This window comes from Cebidichthys violaceus, unplaced genomic scaffold (genome assembly GCF_023349555.1).
Source record: "Cebidichthys violaceus isolate CVI_PGR_0920_01 unplaced genomic scaffold, fCebVio1.0.p SCAF_85, whole genome shotgun sequence".
Taxonomy (NCBI): Eukaryota; Metazoa; Chordata; class Actinopteri; order Perciformes; family Stichaeidae; genus Cebidichthys; species Cebidichthys violaceus.
Window position 1 is genome coordinate 571,981 of NW_027176970.1, and position 20,160 is coordinate 592,140.

Here is a 20,160-nt window from a genome sequence, read left to right on the forward strand (position 1 = left end):
AAATTGGTAGTGAATTAAAGAAGGGAAGTGAAGTGGATTAATTAGGTCTATATTAGAGTATGGTTGTGTGGTGTATGGATCAGCAGCAAGCACATCTCTCAAAAAACTATACTATTCAATGTCAGGCAATGAGAATATGCACCGGTGCCTTTAAAACAACCCCAACGGCTGCATTACAGGTGTAAATGGGTGAAATGCCGCGAGAACTAAGAAGAACACAGTTAGTATTGAGTTATTGAGCTAATCTACAGGGACACAGTAAAGAACATCCAACACAGGAAACATTAAAACCTTGCTGGGAAAAGGAGAAGAGGGAGACAAGAAGCGTTGGATGGACAGTAGCACAGAAAGCAACAGAACTTGACATAGCTAAATTAAACTTCAGTCCAACAGTCCCATTACCAAACAATAGCACCGTGGATACTTCCTGATGCATCAGTAGGCTTTACATTATTAAAAAAGAAGAACAAGGGTAGAGCGGATCGTTTCAATTGGCATACAATACTGGCACATATCGACAGTTACCACAGTCATATCCAGGTGTTCACAGATGCATCAAAGAATTTAGGAAACAAGGTAGGAGTGGCATTTATTGTTCCAGAATTTAATATTAAAATATGTAAAATGATCACTGACGGAGTATCACTGTACACAGGGGAAATGCTGGCAATAATGCTAGCATTACAGTGGATAGAGGACACAAGACCATTGAGGGCAATCATTTGTTCAGATTCAAGTTCATCATTAGCCAGCTTACAGAACAGCCATTCAGACATCCTTATAGAAATATAACAAACATTAAACAGAATTCAAATGATGGGTCTGACAGTCATATTCCTATGGGTACCAGCACATATTGGGGTCAAAGGAAACAAAATGGCAGATAAAGCTGCAAAAGAGGCCACAAAAAATAGCTGCACTAATGTTGCAGCCTGCTTCAGTAAATCAGAAATAAAAAGTATCATTAATCAGATGTTGAAGGAAAGGTGGCAGAAGCAATGGGAAGAAGACAGGAAAGGACGATGGTTTTACCGAGTTCAGAGGAAAGTGGGAGAAATGAGATGTGCAGGAAGGAACAGGAGAGAGGAAACGGTAATATCAAGGCTTAGATTTGGACACACTGGCCTAAACAGTATGCTTAAAAAGATAGGTAAAGACGAAACAGGAAAATGCCTATTAGTGGCCCCTGCAATAGAACATGTTATTGTGCAATGTCAGAAATATGAGCAGGAAAGAGGGCAGCTGATTGGAGACCTCGGAAAGATGAAGGTATGGTTGGATATAGTGGATATTCTGCAAAAGAACTCCAAAAGTGAGCATTATCAAGTATTATTTCAATATCTTAGATTAATTTATATTATTAAGAAAATATGAGCCCGTTGTTTTATTTTTGTTTTGTTATGTTTTGTTTTGTTTCTTTTTTCTTTTCTTTGAATTTAAATTTTTAAACAAGTACTAGACATCCTGATCCACACTCCAGACCAGTTGGTGGCGGTATTGCACCAATTCATTGTTTGCCAACCGCCAATAAACCTCAAAAAAGAAAGAAAGAAAGTGATTGTCTGCCTCGCCCCTGATTGAATCCTCCCGTGTCTAATCACCTGCACCTCCCTAGTGTATTTAAACCCTGTGTGTCCCTTGTGTCAGTGTCGATTCCTCTGTTGTGTGACCTGCTCTGCTGAGGTATTTAATGGTACGATTCCTGTTTTGCGCTTTCCTCTGCCTTTTCATGTATGTATCCCTCTTGTTTGTTTTCTAATTACCTTTTGGGGTTTTGCCCATTCCTTGTTTTCCTTGGATTTTGATCGCTGCAAGTTTTGTTTTGGACATTTTTTGTTTGTTTATAAAAATCACAGTCAAATATCCTTCTGCTCCTGTGTCTTTCTGCGTTTGGGTCCATCCCCTGCTACTCTTTTTGCCTAAACCCTGACAGTTTGAGGGGGTCTTGAGGAAATTAAAAACAAAAACCTAGTAAAATTATTTATATTAATTATAGCTTTAATGTGACATTTCCAGGTGAGCTTGTGGTTTTATTTCAGCTTTTGCTCAGATACTGGGTGGTTGCTGAAGTTGTTCAGCTGACCAATTCTAATGTTCCAACAGTGAAAACGACCTCTCTGAAGCCTCTATAAGAAAGCAGCCTGCCACCTGTCTCGATCCCATTCAACAGTGCAGATCAACTCCAACCAACACAACAACCCTCATCCTGTGACAGAGACACCAACATGCTGCTGTTCTTCTTCTATGGTCTGGGTGCTGTGTGTCCTTCTGATGACCATCAAGCGACGCTACAGGATGGCAACTGTCCCACGTTGTGGTACAGCTTCAACGGATGCTGCTACAAGTATGTCTCCACAGACATGACCGGGGCCCCGTTCCTCGTACGTGGTTCAACTAAATCGATCAAATGTCCTGTTGGCCAGCTTAAATTAACCCAATGATTGAAGTCTGGCTATCTCGGTTTCTCAAAGACTGATCCGCGCTCAAACAATCTCGTTAATTCGAACCAGACTTCAGTTATCAGGATAATTGCGATTGCCCGTCCTACTTCAAAAGGGGGAAGCGTCGATCACCGAAACCATGATTTTCTAACAGTACAATGGCAAAGAAAGCAGCTTTTTTTTTTTTTTTTTTTTTTTTTTTTTTTTTTTTTTTTTTTCCCCCCCCGCTGGCGAGTAGGAGATGATCATGAATGCATATGAGGAATTCAAGACCATAATCATTGCAAAATCTAACACCGCCCGCTGCGAGGGCTAGACAAGAAGCATGGCAAAATATCGCAGACAAGTTAAATGTGTAAGTGTTGGGAAAATGTATAGGAAAGTATAAAATAGGCTAATTTTAAGTGCCTCATCACCCCAATCGATCAGATTATATTTCTTTAAATGTGCCTGCTGGCAGTAGGCTTAATGGAATGCATCATTGAATGAGTAATAATGATCTCAACTCATTCAGAATAAGTAGATAAAAACAAGCCCAAAGAGTATTTGATTGATACAAATTAATAGATACTTCAGGATATATGTATTGTATGCGCTTATGTATCATGTACTATATATGTGTAGATTATCATGTGTGGGCAGATCAGTATGTATTATTCATAATCAGAAATTCAATCAATTGAAGCAGTAAAAAGAAATTGTGTGATTCTCTCTTCTTATCATGAGTCCACCTTAATCATTTTCTACAATAATGATATGCTATGGTGAACTAATAACACTGTCATATAATTATGAGTGCTTTCAACCCCCATGTAGTTGCAAACCATATACCCATTAACCATATAAATGAAACATGCAAACATAAAGAGAAAAACATGAAATGAGTCCAATATTACCCAAAGTCATCTGAACCCCTAACCAAAATGATGGTGGGCAATTCTGTCCCTTGCAGCCGGTCCGGTCTGCTCATCCAAGTGGCCTGGCTCTAGGTCATCCTCAGGATGGTCCATGATAACTGGGACCCTCTCCTTCCTGATTGTAGCCACATTGTGGAGCACTGCACATGCCACAGTGATGTCGCATGCCCTGTCTGGTGCCACCCGCAGCCCCTGCAGACATGTGAATCTGGCCTTCAGTTGGCCGAAGGTCATTTCAATCCAGGCTCTCGTTCGCGCAAGAGCCCCGTTGAAACCGGCTTGAGGGCCTGGTGCTGGCTCTGCATAGGGGGTCATGAGGTAGGGCTTGCAGGCATAACCCCTGTCTCCAATTAGGAGTCCATCATAGTGACCTAGTATATACAGTATGTACAATGTTGGATCACCTCTACATAAAATAAGCAATTTCTGAATGACATGAGACTTGCTATACCTTGCTCGAAGCTGTGGCACAGTGTAGACTCTTTCTGGAGTCGTGGACGGAGCCCGGCCACTTGGCCTCAACATTTGTTATGAGGCAGGTGGAGTCACAGATCATCTAAGATGAATTGCGGTCAAGTCATGGGTATGTCAATGCTTGGCTGCGGCATGTGGCGCTCGAGAAGGTCTTGTAAATAAATGATTCCTTTTTGGCAGAATTGATAGCGCTTGTATAGGAAGTCATCATGTGATAACGGATCTTGGCGATCTCGAAGAACTCTCTTCTTATAAAACGCTAATCTAACTAATATCGCTCCTTCATCAATGGGATCTCTGAGGAAGGCAGCTGACATTTTTTTCCGGGGGAGTGGCAAGCTTATCCAGCTAACTTAAGTTGGCCTGCGCTGGAGCAGGTTAAATTTTATGGATGTGTTGCTATGGTGATTTTGCCAAACTTGCTTCGTGGAACCGAAAAGCCTGACTTGAATATCCTGAAAGTTATCCGGCTAACTCAGTTAGCCAGTTACAAGGAACCTGGGCTGATGCAGAGATCTACTGTGTCAGAGAGGGAGCCAACCTGGTGTCAATCCACAGTCAGGAGGAACAGAATTTTGTCAAATCCCTGATCAAGAACTTGCTGCTGAGGGAGTTGCCTGGATCGGACTCAGTGACATCCACAAACAAGGAACATGGATGTGGTCTGATGGGTCTTCAGCCAACTTTGTCTTTTGGCATGGAGGAGAACCAAACAGTGCAGGAAGTGAGCATTGTGTTCACATAAACTTTGGCCCAGAAATTAGATGGAATGATAATCCATGTTCTCATAAATTACATTTTGTTTGTGCATCTCGCACAATTTGTCCTTAGTAACTAAAAAGGTTATGTCTGATTGAACTCTGACTTTCCACCTGTGCTCTGTTGTTATGCATTAAGCCTGAACAATAAAGATACAGAAGTAATTTCATTAATCTTCATTTTCATGAATGTTTGACACTAACGCAGGTCATTTAATTGGTGGGTCAAAGGAAATGATTAACATTTGAAATACATTTTTGCCAAATGGTGCCAAAATATGGGTATCATGAGAAAAATCATGAGAAAAATAAGAACGCCGAACGCGGCGATGTGGTTTGTGGTGTTAAAAATGTGAGCTCTAGAGCAATAAACAAATCTGGTACCATCTGCTTTCTTTGAGAAATTAGTAGTCAGATTTAACATGGAGTCTAATGGAGCAGTTGGTTGGAGTTCATGTCGCTCTGCGGCTCTTTGAGCCAAATGAGTAAGTCTGTTGGATTCCAATGACGTCTGTGTGCGACAGCACAACATTTCCAAGCTTTTTGGCCAAAAATGGTGTATAAAGAATAAAAATTGTGGGACCTGGAGCATTTTGTTTGGAAAGTTTTTCTGCCTTTGTGCTACAAAGCCACACTGAATGAGACAAGTTGATGCTTCATATCTCTTTCAAGGTGAGGCAGAATATGACTAACGTCACGGGGTACTTTGTCATAACTATCAATGATTAGTAGGGATTGCTTGATAACGATGTTTAATGTGTTTTTGTTGGCTTATGTTCAGATAGTAAGTTGTGTACAACTGAAAGTGTTTGCCAAGTGCATTTGACCACTGATATCACACCAACAGAGCAGACATCCTCTGTGAAACATATAAAATAAGGTTGTTGAGTTGCCTTCAACATACAAACATTCCTAAAGCACATGGTCTTATCTTATCACTTGATGCTGAGAAGACCTTTGATGAAATAGAGTACTTGTTTAGTATCATTCTGATCTTGGGGAGTGCCTCGGTATGGTTTTCTTGTGTTTCTCTGTCCCTCTCCTGCCGTGTCCCCTGTTGGTCTCTCTGTGTTTGTGTGTGTCGTTCCTGACCTGCTGTGAACCTGGATCCCTGTTCCTGAGCACCTGCCCGCAATCGGGTCGTGACCTCTCCTTTAAACCCGGGCTCTTCACTTATCTCGTGCCAGATCGTTGTTGCAACCACAGCATGGCTCATGGCCGCTCTGATTTGTGCAATCAGAGTTACGGTATTTCTTCTTGCTGTTTAACTGACCTTACACTGATTCCTGGTATCTCCACGATCATTTCCTTCCAACTCCCCTGCCTGCCTCAACTACCATAACCCTGAGCTGTCACACCAGCCACGCGCTCACTCTTATCAGCCTGTCCTGCTACCTTCTGCCTCCGCTGCTCCTCCTCAACCTCTTACCATCCTCTTTGCACTTTGTCCCTGCAATATTTACTCTACACTCTGTGAGTCTGTATCTGTGTTTTATCCACCAATTACTGATTGTAACATGGAAGGTTTTATTAGAATGATTTAACAAGTTGATCTATTATCAACCCATTGCCAGTGTAAACTTACACTACAAATTAAAGTTGAGCTGGTGTCAACTTTTTATGTTTTTGTTTTACATTGTTCTGTTACATATAAACCTAATCAGATAAAATCTGAACACAGTATTTAAAGGTGTCAAGAGTGTCTTATTAGATACATGTGATTGCCCAATTCATGGATGGATTAAAGAAACTAATTATAAATATTATTTTATAATATATCCAACAGTGCAGATCAAATCCAACCAACACAACAACCCTCATCCTGCTCCTGTGACAGAGAGACGCCAACATGCTGCTGTTCCTCTTCTTGTTTGGTCTGGCTCTGGGTGCTGTGACTCCTTCTGATGACCCTGTTCTGGCTCTGGGGGCTGTGTCTCCTTCTGATGACCGTCAGTTGACGCTACTGAAAGGCAACTGTCCCATGTTCTGGTACAGCTTCAACAACCGCTGCTACAAGTACGTTGCCACACGGATGACCTGGGTTGATGCAGAGCTCCACTGTGTGTCACAAAGAGCCAACCTGGTGTCAAGCCACAGTCAGGAGGAACATAATTTTGTCAAAACCCTGATCAAGAACTCTGACCCTGCTGAGGGATTTACCTGGATCGGACTCAGTGACATCCACAAAGAATTAGCATGGTTGTGGTCTGATGGGTCTGCAGCCAACTTTGTCTTTTGGGCCAGTGGACAGCCAGACAACTACAAGGGAATCGAACACTGTGTCCACACCAGCTATCCTGAAGAGCTGAAATGGAACGATATTCCATGTTCATCTACTTTTCACTCTGTTTGTGCATCTCGCAACTGAGATGTATACATATGTCTGATTGAACTGGTCACTGTTCACTTGTTGCTCTGCTGACATGCATTTTGGCCTCTACAATAAAGACACAAATGTTCACTTATATGTGTGTTAGACTTTGTTTCACTAACCTTAATTTCGATGTTAGATAATGCAACACGTGTAACTCCTGTGGTTGATCAAACTGAATATTTCCACACCTTTTTGATAATCTCCTAATTATAATAAAAAACAAAGCCACATACAGTAAAAATGACATCTTAATCCACATATTTCACCTCTCTATGCATCAACCACTACAATTTTAAAGCAATAATTGTTAAGGTCCAGTCAGTTCTTACCTAACTGCCATCTAATGACGGCACCTCGGACTCTCATTAATCTACGCTGCATTTCTTCTCAAGAAAATGTGTATTATTTCATTGGATCCATGGAAAACCTAACACACTGTAGTAGTATGAGTTATTCAGCGGTTTTCCAATGAAAAGCTAGGAGCCAAAATAAAAGGACTTGATCCAAAGAGCAAACTAAATCTTTCTTTCGAGTTATTGCTTGTCTTTGATTTCCTTGTTTTCATTTTGGATTCCAGATTCATTTTTTATCAAAACACTCCTCGCACATCTTTCTCATTGGACTTTGATTTTGTTACAATAGATAATCATTTTTACATTTTACTGTAAATAATTTAGACACATGCACTCTTCAGAGGCGACTGTTACATGACCCTGCAGCATATAGACTGTAGAGTTGTGATAAAGACCCTGAATCTAAATGAAGCCAGTTTTAAGGACCTGGTTAAGGCAAAATTCTGTGTATTCTATTTTGAGGTGACAACTCAATATGAGGTTCAACAATGTGTCAGTTCATTCTAGAGAAGACAAGTTTGTGGTTTGAAGCCTGACTTTGTTTTCTTGGTCTACTGTACCTCTGGATTGTTGTTCTGATGGATAACTAATATTAGAAAGCTATAAAGGCTGAATTTAAACAAAATGCTTAAAGATGTCAAGTCTTATTAGATTCATTGATCTGCCCATTTCATGGATGGGTGAAAAAATGTATAAAATTGAATATTACCCGAAAAGTCTGCCCAATTTATGTGATATACATTTCAAAGAAAACAAAGAAATTGTGGAAATATTTCTGAAAGTTCATACGACAAAGGAAACAACCCTGAATTGTTATATAAACCTCACAGCTGCCAAAAGACAAAGGAGGTATGGAAATGGAAGAGATCATCCTCTTGAGTGGAGGGGATGCACTCTTGTTGTTTCACTGAGGGAACTTTAAGCAAAAATAAATCCTATTCTGAATGAGACAAGTTGATGCTTCATATCTCTTTCAAGGTGAGGCAGAATATGACTAACATCACGGGGTACTTTGTCATAACTATCAATGATTAGTAGGGATTGCTTGATAACAATGTTTAATGTGTTTTTGTTGGCTTATGTTCAGATAGTAAGTTGTGTACAACTGAAAGTGTTTGCCAAGTGCATTTGACCACTGATATCACACCAACAGAGCAGACATCCTCTGTGAAACATATAAAATAAGGTTGTTGAGTTGCCTTCAACATACAAACATTCCTAAAGCACATGGTCTTATCTTATCACTTGATGCTGAGAAGACCTTTGATGAAATAGAGTACTTGTTTAGTATCATTCTGATCTTGGGGAGTGCCTCGGTATGGTTTTCTTGTGTTTCTCTGTCCCTCTCCTGCCGTGTCCCCTGTTGGTCTCTCTGTGTTTGTGTGTGTCGTTCCTGACCTGCTGTGAACCTGGATCCCTGTTCCTGAGCACCTGCCCGCAATCGGGTCGTGACCTCTCCTTTAAACCCGGGCTTTTCACTTATCTCGTGCCAGATCGTTGTTGCAACCACAGCATGGCTCATGGCCGCTCTGATTTGTGCAATCAGAGTTACGGTATTTCTTCTTGCTGTTTAACTGACCTTACACTGATTCCTGGTATCTCCACGATCATTTCCTTCCAACTCCCCTGCCTGCCTCAACTACCATAACCCTGAGCTGTCACACCAGCCACGCGCTCACTCTTATCAGCCTGTCCTGCTACCTTCTGCCTCCGCTGCTCCTCCTCAACCTCTTACCATCCTCTTTGCACTTTGTCCCTGCAATATTTACTCTACACTCTGTGAGTCTGTATCTGTGTTTTATCCACCAATTACTGATTGTAACATGGAAGGTTTTATTAGAATGATTTAACAAGTTGATCTATTATCAACCCATTGCCAGTGTAAACTTACACTACAAATTAAAGTTGAGCTGGTGTCAACTTTTTATGTTTTTGTTTTACATTGTTCTGTTACATATAAACAAACATAAACCTAATCAGATAAAATCTGAACACAGTATTTAAAGGTGTCAAGAGTGTCTTATTAGATACATGTGATTGCCCAATTCATGGATGGATTAAAGAAAATAATTATAAAAGTGAATGGATTACCCTGTGAACTCGGTCCAATGCATGCTATATACATCTCAAAGAAGACAGTAAAACATATTTCTTTAATTTCATATGACAAAGGAAACAATCCAGATTAATGATATAAACCCCACAGTTGCCAAAAGACAGAGGATGTTTAGACATCTCCAGGTGAGCTTGTGGTCTTTTTTGGCTCATGTTCAGTATCTAGTGAAGGGCACATTGTATAAAAAGGTCCCTGGCATTTCTTTCTAATACATAACAGAAGTTGATTTGCCTGTATCATAATATAGTGATTGAGGGATAGTGTAATTCATCTTTTCTTCCGCCTCTCTGTTATAGCTCAGGCCTATTTCTTTTGATACTGTGATAATGTTGATAAGCATTGTTATGATGCAACAAACATAATTAAACACTAGAGCTGTAATTTATGTGCCAGAGTTCTGTCAATAAATTGTTATTTCCTTGTTTTCATGTCAGTCCTGGTTGATTTTAATCCAAAATTGTATATTAACATAATTAGCAACATCAATAAACACTAATGACATAAAAAAAAAATTTATTTCTACAAATTTTGATTTCAATGATAAAAGTAAATCAAATGAACAGGAGAGAACTGTGATTTTAGACCATCATTGATTCATTACAAGACAAAAGTCAAAAAGGATCTTGAGGATTTAAACCAAACCAAACTGTTATGAGCAGCTTAGTCCTTGTCTTTGTATTAAAAAGTATTTTTCAAAGACAGACTCTGATCACTTATCACCAACACAAAGAAAACTTCTTCTGGCTCGCTTTGACAAAGCTTGGAGGAAGGTTTTACTAAAACCCTTAATTTAGTCTGGCTTTAAAAACACAGCTTTTTACCTCAGATGGTCTTTATCTGTGAGGAAATTAAAACAATGCAATTATACTTTACAAAGTATTGTAATAAATTATGGGATTTATGCGTCATCTCTGGGTGAGCTGGTGGTCTTTGGAGACGTATGTTTACTGTGTGACTGTGTACTGAAAGTGTTCGCCAACTTCAGCTGACCAATAATATTGTGCCAACAGTGAAAACACCCTCTCTGAAGCCTCTATAAGAAAGCAGCCTGTCACCTGTCTCGATCTCATCCAACGCTGCAGATCAAATCCAACCAACACAACAACCCTCATCCTGCTCCTGTGACAGAGAGACGCCAACATGCTGCTGTTCCTCTTCTTGTTTGGTCTGGCTCTGGGTGCTGTGACTCCTTCTGATGACCCTGTTCTGGCTCTGGGGGCTGTGACTCCTTCTGATGACCCTGTTCTGGCTCTGGGGGCTGTGACTCCTTCTGATGACCCTGTTCTGGCTCTGGGGGCTGTGTCTCCTTCTGATGACCGTCAGTTGACGCTACTGAAAGGCAACTGTCCCATGTTCTGGTACAGCTTCAACAACCGCTGCTACAAGTACGTTGCCACACGGATGACCTGGGCTGATGCAGAGCTCCACTGTGTGTCACAAAGAGCCAACCTGGTGTCAATCCACAGTCAGGAGGAACATAATTTTGTCAAAACCCTGATCAAGAACTTTGACCCTGCTGAGGGATTTACCTGGATCGGACTCAGTGACATCCACAAAGAATTTGCATGGATGTGGTCTGATGGGTCTGCAGCCAACTTTGTCTTTTGGGCCAGTGGACAGCCAGACGACGCCAACGGAGTCGAACGCTGTGTCCACACCAGCTATCCTGAAGAGCTGAAATGGAACGATATTCCATGTTCATATACTTTTCACTCTGTTTGTGCATCTCGCAACTGAGATGTATACATATGTCTGATTGAACTGGTCACTGTTCACTTGTTGCTCTGCTGACATGCATTTTGGCCTCTACAATAAAGACACAAATGTTCACTTATATGTGTGTTAGACTTTGTTTCACTAACCTTAATTTCGATGTTAGATATTGCAACACGTGTAACTCCTGTGGTTGATCAAACTGAATATTTCCACACCTTTTTGATAATCTCCTAATTATAATAAAAAACAAAGCCACATACAGTAAAAATGACATCTTAATCCACATATTTCACCTCTCTATGCATCAACCACTACAATTTTAAAGCAATAATTGTTAAGGTCCAGTCAGTTCTTACCTAACTGCCATCTAATGACGGCACCTCGGACTCTCATTAATCTACGCTGCATTTCTTCTCAAGAAAATGTGTATTATTTCATTGGATCCATGGAAAACCTAACACACTGTAGTAGTATGAGTTATTCAGGGGTTTTCCAATGAAAAGCTAGGAGCCAAAATAAAAGGACTTGATCCAAAGAGCAAACTAAATCTTTCTTTCGAGTTATTGCTTGTCTTTGATTTCCTTGTTTTCATTTTGGATTCCAGATTAATTTTTTATCAAAACACTCCTCGCACATCTTTCTCATTGGACTTTGATTTTGTTACAATAGATAATCATTTTTACATTTTACTGTAAATAATTTAGACACATGCACTCTTCAGAGGCGACTGTTACATGACCCTGCAGCATATAGACTGTAGAGTTGTGATAAAGACCCTGAATCTAAATGAAGCCAGTTTTAAGGACCTGGTTAAGGCAAAATTCTGTGTATTCTATTTTGAGGTGACAACTCAATATGAGGTTCAACAATGTGTCAGTTCATTCTAGAGAAGACAAGTTTGTGGTTTGAAGCCTGACTTTGTTTTCTTGGTCTACTGTACCTCTGGATTGTTGTTCTGATGGATAACTAATATTAGAAAGCTATAAAGGCTGAATTTAAACAAAATACTTAAAGATGTCAAGTCTTATTAGATTCATTGATCTGCCCATTTCATGGATGGGTGAAAAAATGTATAAAATTGAATATTACCCGAAAAGTCTGCCCAATTTATGTGATATACATTTCAAAGAAAACAAAGAAATTGTGGAAATATTTCTGAAAGTTCATACGACAAAGGAAACAACCCTGAATTGTTATATAAACCTCACAGCTGCCAAAAGACAAAGGAGGTATGGAAATGGAAGAGATCATCCTCTTGAGTGGAGGGGATGCACTCTTGTTGTTTCACTGAGGGAACTTTAAGCAAAAATAAATCCTATTCTGAATGAGAGAAGTTGATGCTTCATATCTCTTTCAAGGTGAGGCAGAATATGACTAACGTCACGGGGTACTTTGTCATAACTATCAATGATTAGTAGGGATTGCTTGATAACGATGTTTAATGTGTTTTTGTTGGCTTATGTTCAGATAGTAAGTTGTGTACAACTGAAAGTGTTTGCCAAGTGCATTTGACCACTGATATCACACCAACAGAGCAGACATCCTCTGTGAAACATATAAAATAAGGTTGTTGAGTTGCCTTCAACATACAAACATTCCTAAAGCACATGGTCTTATCTTATCACTTGATGCTGAGAAGACCTTTGATGAAATAGAGTACTTGTTTAGTATCATTCTGATCTTGGGGAGTGCCTCGGTATGGTTTTCTTGTGTTTCTCTGTCCCTCTCCTGCCGTGTCCCCTGTTGGTCTCTCTGTGTTTGTGTGTGTCGTTCCTGACCTGCTGTGAACCTGGATCCCTGTTCCTGAGCACCTGCCAGCAATCGGGTCGTGACCTCTCCTTTAAACCCGGGCTTTTCACTTATCTCGTGCCAGATCGTTGTTGCAACCACAGCATGGCTCATGGCCGCTCTGATTTGTGCAATCAGAGTTACGGTATTTCTTCTTGCTGTTTAACTGACCTTACACTGATTCCTGGTATCTCCACGATCATTTCCTTCCAACTCCCCTGCCTGCCTCAACTACCATAACCCTGAGCTGTCACACCAGCCACGCGCTCACTCTTATCAGCCTGTCCTGCTACCTTCTGCCTCCGCTGCTCCTCCTCAACCTCTTACCATCCTCTTTGCACTTTGTCCCTGCAATATTTACTCTACACTCTGTGAGTCTGTATCTGTGTTTTATCCACCAATTACTGATTGTAACATGGAAGGTTTTATTAGAATGATTTAACAAGTTGATCTATTATCAACCCATTGCCAGTGTAAACTTACACTACAAATTAAAGTTGAGCTGGTGTCAACTTTTTATGTTTTTGTTTTACATTGTTCTGTTACATATAAACAAACATAAACCTAATCAGATAAAATCTGAACACAGTATTTAAAGGTGTCAAGAGTGTCTTATTAGATACATGTGATTGCCCAATTCATGGATGGATTAAAGAAAATAATTATAAAAGTGAATGGATTACCCTGTGAACTCGGTCCAATGCATGCTATATACATCTCAAAGAAGACAGTAAAACATATTTCTTTAATTTCATATGACAAAGGAAACAATCCAGATTAATGATATAAACCCCACAGTTGCCAAAAGACAGAGGATGTTTAGACATCTCCAGGTGAGCTTGTGGTCTTTTTTGGCTCATGTTCAGTATCTAGTGAAGGGCACATTGTATAAAAAGGTCCCTGGCATTTCTTTCTAATACATAACAGAAGTTGATTTGCCTGTATCATAATATAGTGATTGAGGGATAGTGTAATTCATCTTTTCTTCCGCCTCTCTGTTATAGCTCAGGCCTATTTCTTTTGATACTGTGATAATGTTGATAAGCATTGTTATGATGCAACAAACATAATTAAACACTAGAGCTGTAATTTATGTGCCAGAGTTCTGTCAATAAATTGTTATTTCCTTGTTTTCATGTCAGTCCTGGTTGATTTTAATCCAAAATTGTATATTAACATAATTAGCAACATCAATAAACACTAATGACATAAAAAAAAAATTTATTTCTACAAATTTTGATTTCAATGATAAAAGTAAATCAAATGAACAGGAGAGAACTGTGATTTTAGACCATCATTGATTCATTACAAGACAAAAGTCAAAAAGGATCTTGAGGATTTAAACCAAACCAAACTGTTATGAGCAGCTTAGTCCTTGTCTTTGTATTAAAAAGTATTTTTCAAAGACAGACTCTGATCACTTATCACCAACACAAAGAAAACTTCTTCTGGCTCGCTTTGACAAAGCTTGGAGGAAGGTTTTACTAAAACCCTTAATTTAGTCTGGCTTTAAAAACACAGCTTTTTACCTCAGATGGTCTTTATCTGTGAGGAAATTAAAACAATGCAATTATACTTTACAAAGTATTGTAATAAATTATGGGATTTATGCGTCATCTCTGGGTGAGCTGGTGGTCTTTGGAGACGTATGTTTACTGTGTGACTGTGTACTGAAAGTGTTCGCCAACTTCAGCTGACCAATAATATTGTGCCAACAGTGAAAACACCCTCTCTGAAGCCTCTATAAGAAAGCAGCCTGTCACCTGTCTCGATCTCATCCAACGCTGCAGATCAAATCCAACCAACACAACAACCCTCATCCTGCTCCTGTGACAGAGAGACGCCAACATGCTGCTGTTCCTCTTCTTGTTTGGTCTGGCTCTGGGTGCTGTGACTCCTTCTGATGACCCTGTTCTGGCTCTGGGGGCTGTGACTCCTTCTGATGACCCTGTTCTGGCTCTGGGGGCTGTGACTCCTTCTGATGACCCTGTTCTGGCTCTGGGGGCTGTGACTCCTTCTGATGACCCTGTTCTGGCTCTGGGGGCTGTGTCTCCTTCTGATGACCGTCAGTTGACGCTACTGAAAGGCAACTGTCCCATGTTCTGGTACAGCTTCAACAACCGCTGCTACAAGTACGTTGCCACACGGATGACCTGGGCTGATGCAGAGCTCCACTGTGTGTCACAAAGAGCCAACCTGGTGTCAATCCACAGTCAGGAGGAACATAATTTTGTCAAAACCCTGATCAAGAACTTTGACCCTGCTGAGGGATTTACCTGGATCGGACTCAGTGACATCCACAAAGAATTTGCATGGATGTGGTCTGATGGGTCTGCAGCCAACTTTGTCTTTTGGGCCAGTGGACAGCCAGACGACGCCAACGGAGTCGAACGCTGTGTCCACACCAGCTATCCTGAAGAGCTGAAATGGAACGATATTCCATGTTCATATACTTTTCACTCTGTTTGTGCATCTCGCAACTGAGATGTATACATATGTCTGATTGAACTGGTCACTGTTCACTTGTTGCTCTGCTGACATGCATTTTGGCCTCTACAATAAAGACACAAATGTTCACTTATATGTGTGTTAGACTTTGTTTCACTAACCTTAATTTCGATGTTAGATAATGCAACACGTGTAACTCCTGTGGTTGATCAAACTGAATATTTCCACACCTTTTTGATAATCTCCTAATTATAATAAAAAACAAAGCCACATACAGTAAAAATGACATCTTAATCCACATATTTCACCTCTCTATGCATCAACCACTACAATTTTAAAGCAATAATTGTTAAGGTCCAGTCAGTCCTTACCTAACTGCCATCTAATGACGGCACCTCGGACTCTCATTAATCTACGCTGCATTTCTTCTCAAGAAAATGTGTATTATTTCATTGGATCCATGGAAAACCTAACACACTGTAGTAGTATGAGTTATTCAGGGGTTTTCCAATGAAAAGCTAGGAGCCAAAATAAAAGGACTTGATCCAAAGAGCAAACTAAATCTTTCTTTCGAGTTATTGCTTGTCTTTGATTTCCTTGTTTTCATTTTGGATTCCAGATTAATTTTTTATCAAAACACTCCTCGCACATCTTTCTCATTGGACTTTGATTTTGTTACAATAGATAATCATTTTTACATTTTACTGTAAATAATCAAGACACATGCACTCTTCAGAGGCGAATGTTACATGACCCTGCAGCATATAGACTGTAGAGTTGTGATAAAGACCCAACTTTAATCTTATGAGCAGCTGTATCCTTGTCTCTGCATTAAAACACTTAAAACAGACTCTTATTCCTCGTCACCAATACTTCCGTGAATCAAAATGAAGCCAGTTTTAAGGACCTGGTTTGAAATGAGTGTAAATTCTTAAGACTATAGAATTCAGTTTATTGTACGGGAAATGTTTTTTGCAGCTATATATGTTAGTGTTGAGATCTTTGCTTCCCAAGAGTTATTTTTGATCACAGTATTAGACAAGCCATCCAAGATTATAAGAGTAATATTCTTAAATTCTGTGTATTCTATTTTGAGGTGCCACAACTCAATATGAGGTTCAACAATGTGTCAGTTCATTCTAGAGAAGACAAGTTTGTGGTTTGAAGCTGCAACACTGGAATGTAAAAGTACTTGTAGTTCTGTTTTGTGGCCACTTGAGAGCAGCAGAAGAGCAAGTGGGTGAGATGACGCTCTTCTCTTTTCTCTGGTGTCAAATGCTCTGTCGGACAGGAAGCCAACAGGAAGGTGTATTTAGTGTTCTATCGGCCGTAGTCATGACTGTAAAGTTACGTTTTTTCAAAGCATTGTTGTTTAAAACCTGTTTGCATGTTAAAACAAAAAACACAAAGGTCACAATGCAAGATGGGACACATTGAAGGCTTTGTACTATTGTAATATTGTTGATGTGTAAATATATGCCCATGTTTGGTATGTTGTTATTATTTATCAGTTGTAAATGAAAAATTGGTCAGTCACAAAGCAATACGTCTCCCCTCGTGTCCCCTCAACCTTCTGACAGCTGAAGCCACATGTCTTTTCTAAAGCAGCGTTTTACTATGTCAACATTTGACTGAAATTAATAAATTATAGGTTTTATGTGACATCTCCGAGTGAGCTTGTTGTCTTTCTTTGGCTTATGTTCAGATACTGTGTAGATGTGTACAAGGGAAAGTGTTGACCAAGTGCATTTGTTTTTCCATCCAGTCTATTAGATAAATGTGGGAACAGCACAACTGTTGCAATCACAACAACAGTGTGAATATCTAATCATGTCGACAAAACTCAACATTTTCTCCACACTAATGAATTCACACTGTTTTGAGATATAGCAGCATAATGTTTATATTAAGTGTATGGGTAACAGAGGCAGCCGGAAGGACAGGAGCAGTAAACACTTAAACATGTATTCACCTCTAAATATTGTCCCACTGAAGCTCTGTGGAGGGTAAAGTGCAAAAAAGTATAAAAGAAATGTTAGTCATCATTTCATTAAGAAAACCCACATACAGCTCTTTACGCCAGATGGTCTTTATTTGGGACGAAATGAAAACAAAAACCTTGAGAATTCATTTGAATAAATTATGATTTTTACGTAACATCTCCAGGTGAGCTTGTGGATTTATTTCGGCTTATCTTCAGATACTGTGTGGTTACTGAAAGTGTTCGCCAACTTCAGCTGACCAATAATATTGTGCCAACAGTGAAAACACCCTCTCTGAAGCCTCTATAAGAAAGCAGCCTGTCACCTGTCTCGATCTCATCCAACGCTGCAGATCAAATCCAACCAACACAACAACCCTCATCCTGCTCCTGTGACAGAGAGACGCCAACATGCTGCTGTTCCTCTTCTTGTTTGGTCTGGCTCTGGGTGCTGTGACTCCTTCTGATGACCCTGTTCTGGCTCTGGGGGCTGTGACTCCTTCTGATGACCGTCGAATGAAGCTACAGAGGGGCAACTGTCCCATGTTCTGGTACAGTTTCAACAACCGCTGCTACAAGTACGTTGCCACACGGATGGCCTGGGCTGATGCAGAGCTCCACTGTGTGTCACAAAGAGCCAACCTGGTGTCAATCCACAGTCAGGAGGAACAGAATTTTGTCAAAACCCTGATCAAGAACTTTGACCCTGCTGAGGGATATACCTGGTTCGGACTGAGTGACATCCACAAAGACGGAACATGGATGTGGTCTGATGGATCCGCCGTCAAATTTGTCTATTGGAGCCATTTAAATCCAGACAACGCCAGTGGAAGAGAACACTGTGTCCACACCAACTATCCTAAAGAGCTGAAATGGAACGATATTCCATGTTCATATACTTTTCCCTTCGTTTGTGCATCTCGCACAAACTGTCCTTAGTAACTGAGATGTTACATATGTCTGATTGAACCTGGTCACTGTTCACTTTAAAGACACAAATGTTCACTTATATGTGTGTACAGAAGTAATTTCAATAACCTTCATCATCATGAGTGTTGGAAATTCACACATTTAATTCCAGTGGTTGATCAAAGGGAATATTTCCACTAGTTTTTAATAGTCTCTAAATATATGTTGATCATAAATATGATAATAAAATATACCAGATACCGTAAACATGATGTCATTACAATCCGCAGAACTCTACACCCTGTGGTTTTGTGTAAATTTATTCTTTTTTGTGTTTTGCATGTCTGCTCCAGCTGTTCTTTGAGGGTTGGAGAAGTTAAAAAGAAGTGGATGTTGGCCTACATATGTGTGTATGTGTGTGTGTGTGTGTGTGTGTGTGTGTGTGTGTGTGTGTGTGTGTGTGTGTGTGTGTGTGTGTGTTTGTTAAATCTGGGAAAACAGGTTTAATGGTTCGACATAATTATAACTACTTAATCCATTTTATATGCACATCTCAAAAATAAAAAAAACAGTAATCAATTCTGCTAAACCTTAACAGCAGTATGAAAACTGAAGAGGAAATGCTTAAAAATATCTCTAAGTTATAAGTTCCCCGCATGTTGACTTGAGCACTGATGATTAACGCCTCTGTTTTGTGACTTTCTGAACATACAGTATCACGTCATATGGAACTAACTCAACTCATGCAATCTTTGCTCCTCAATCTACTCTGAAAACTATGAAATACTCTGATAAAATGATGTAGTGAAAGGATCATTTTCTTCTGAAAAATAAATATGGACAGGTATCAGATACAATCTGGGTGAGTCAGTCATGGGGAGAAGAAGAAGAGCTGGAGAAAACAGAAATAGCAAAGATTGAAAGTGTAAGCATGAAGCGTAGTTTCAGACCTCTTAATCACTGCCCACATCTCTGATTTGTTCAGCATTTCATAAAAGGTTCATGATTATTTGCTTTTGATGCAAGAGGGACAAAAAATATTTCTCCCAAAAGTATTATTAAAAAACAAAGTTGAACACATTTAAAAAAAGGTGAACAACCACTCACACCTTGCCAGTTTTATTTCACTGAAGTGTTATTGGGAATTCACTCGATGGAAGTAAAGTGCACATAATCCTTCCCTGTACTGTTGACTCATGCAAACAGATGAAACGCAACAGTATTAAAAGTTTAAATTGTATATCCCTAAAATGACCCAAAACAGGAGGATCGGTATAGTAGGAGAAGGACAAGAGGCGAGCAGCGAGAGGAAATGAGAGAAGGAGGAGGAAGCGATGGAGAGGACACCATTTCAATTTGAAAGACTAATTGTGGACTTTAAGCTAAAGAGTTTATAGTTGCCGTGGAGGGAAAGGCAGAACAGTTTTGCAATGTGTAAACAGCTGCCTCTGTCTCATCTCTGCTGATTCCAGCTGGCATGAACTGTGATAAGAAGTGTTAAGCACCCCCTGCCATCATGTGCTGTGTGTGTGTGTGTGTGTGTGTGTGTGTGTGTGTGTGTGTGTGTGTGTGTGTGTGGAGGGGAGGTCTGGTCAGTGTTGGATAGACCCGGGGTGTAGCAATATGGTATCCTGACGCTGCTAACCCCTATTATTTTGCAGTCATCCTGATGTGTATTTTACCCAGCAGGCATCTGACAACTAAACAACAGTAATGAACGTAGTAATGAAGGAGGTGAGACAAACAGAATATATAGGCAGTGATGCAGGTGGTGTGTAATTGTCAATCTGGCAGAGTGCCCTTGGAAATTAAAACAATTGACAGTAAGTATTTGGGTCATAGCCAGGCTTTTAAAAAATATTCAGGTCATAGCCCAAGGCTCCCT

At 40.0% G+C, this 20,160-nt stretch overlaps 4 protein-coding genes and 1 pseudogene across 4 annotated transcripts; all 5 read left to right on the top strand.

Moving 5' to 3' along the window:
• Positions 1-2,225: 2,225 nt before the first annotated feature.
• Positions 2,226-4,663, top strand: LOC137866538 (lactose-binding lectin l-2-like; annotated as a pseudogene).
• A 1,689-nt stretch (positions 4,664-6,352) lies between these two features.
• Positions 6,353-7,055, top strand: LOC137866555 (lactose-binding lectin l-2-like). The gene has a single exon (XM_068702543.1). The coding sequence runs from the start codon at positions 6,440-6,442 to the stop codon at positions 6,956-6,958; it is 519 nt and encodes a 172-aa protein (XP_068558644.1). The 5' UTR covers positions 6,353-6,439; the 3' UTR covers positions 6,959-7,055.
• Positions 7,056-10,489: 3,434 nt separating this feature from the next.
• Positions 10,490-11,267, top strand: LOC137866548 (lactose-binding lectin l-2-like). The gene has a single exon (XM_068702530.1). The coding sequence runs from the start codon at positions 10,574-10,576 to the stop codon at positions 11,168-11,170; it is 597 nt and encodes a 198-aa protein (XP_068558631.1). The 5' UTR covers positions 10,490-10,573; the 3' UTR covers positions 11,171-11,267.
• Positions 11,268-14,701: 3,434 nt separating this feature from the next.
• LOC137866546 (lactose-binding lectin l-2-like) lies at positions 14,702-15,518 on the top strand. The gene has a single exon (XM_068702528.1). The coding sequence runs from the start codon at positions 14,786-14,788 to the stop codon at positions 15,419-15,421; it is 636 nt and encodes a 211-aa protein (XP_068558629.1). The 5' UTR covers positions 14,702-14,785; the 3' UTR covers positions 15,422-15,518.
• A 2,168-nt stretch (positions 15,519-17,686) lies between these two features.
• LOC137866556 (lactose-binding lectin l-2-like) lies at positions 17,687-18,542 on the top strand. The gene has a single exon (XM_068702544.1). The coding sequence runs from the start codon at positions 17,778-17,780 to the stop codon at positions 18,303-18,305; it is 528 nt and encodes a 175-aa protein (XP_068558645.1). The 5' UTR covers positions 17,687-17,777; the 3' UTR covers positions 18,306-18,542.
• The last annotated feature ends 1,618 nt before the right edge of the window (positions 18,543-20,160 follow it).

Bases quoted from the DNA above. Each gene is read 5' to 3' on its own strand.
- LOC137866556 (XM_068702544.1), top strand. From the start codon at position 17,778: ATGCTGCTGTTCCTCTTCTTGTTTGGTCTGGCTCTGGGTGCTGTGACT.
- LOC137866548 (XM_068702530.1), top strand. From the start codon at position 10,574: ATGCTGCTGTTCCTCTTCTTGTTTGGTCTGGCTCTGGGTGCTGTGACT.
- LOC137866555 (XM_068702543.1), top strand. From the start codon at position 6,440: ATGCTGCTGTTCCTCTTCTTGTTTGGTCTGGCTCTGGGTGCTGTGACT.
- LOC137866546 (XM_068702528.1), top strand. From the start codon at position 14,786: ATGCTGCTGTTCCTCTTCTTGTTTGGTCTGGCTCTGGGTGCTGTGACT.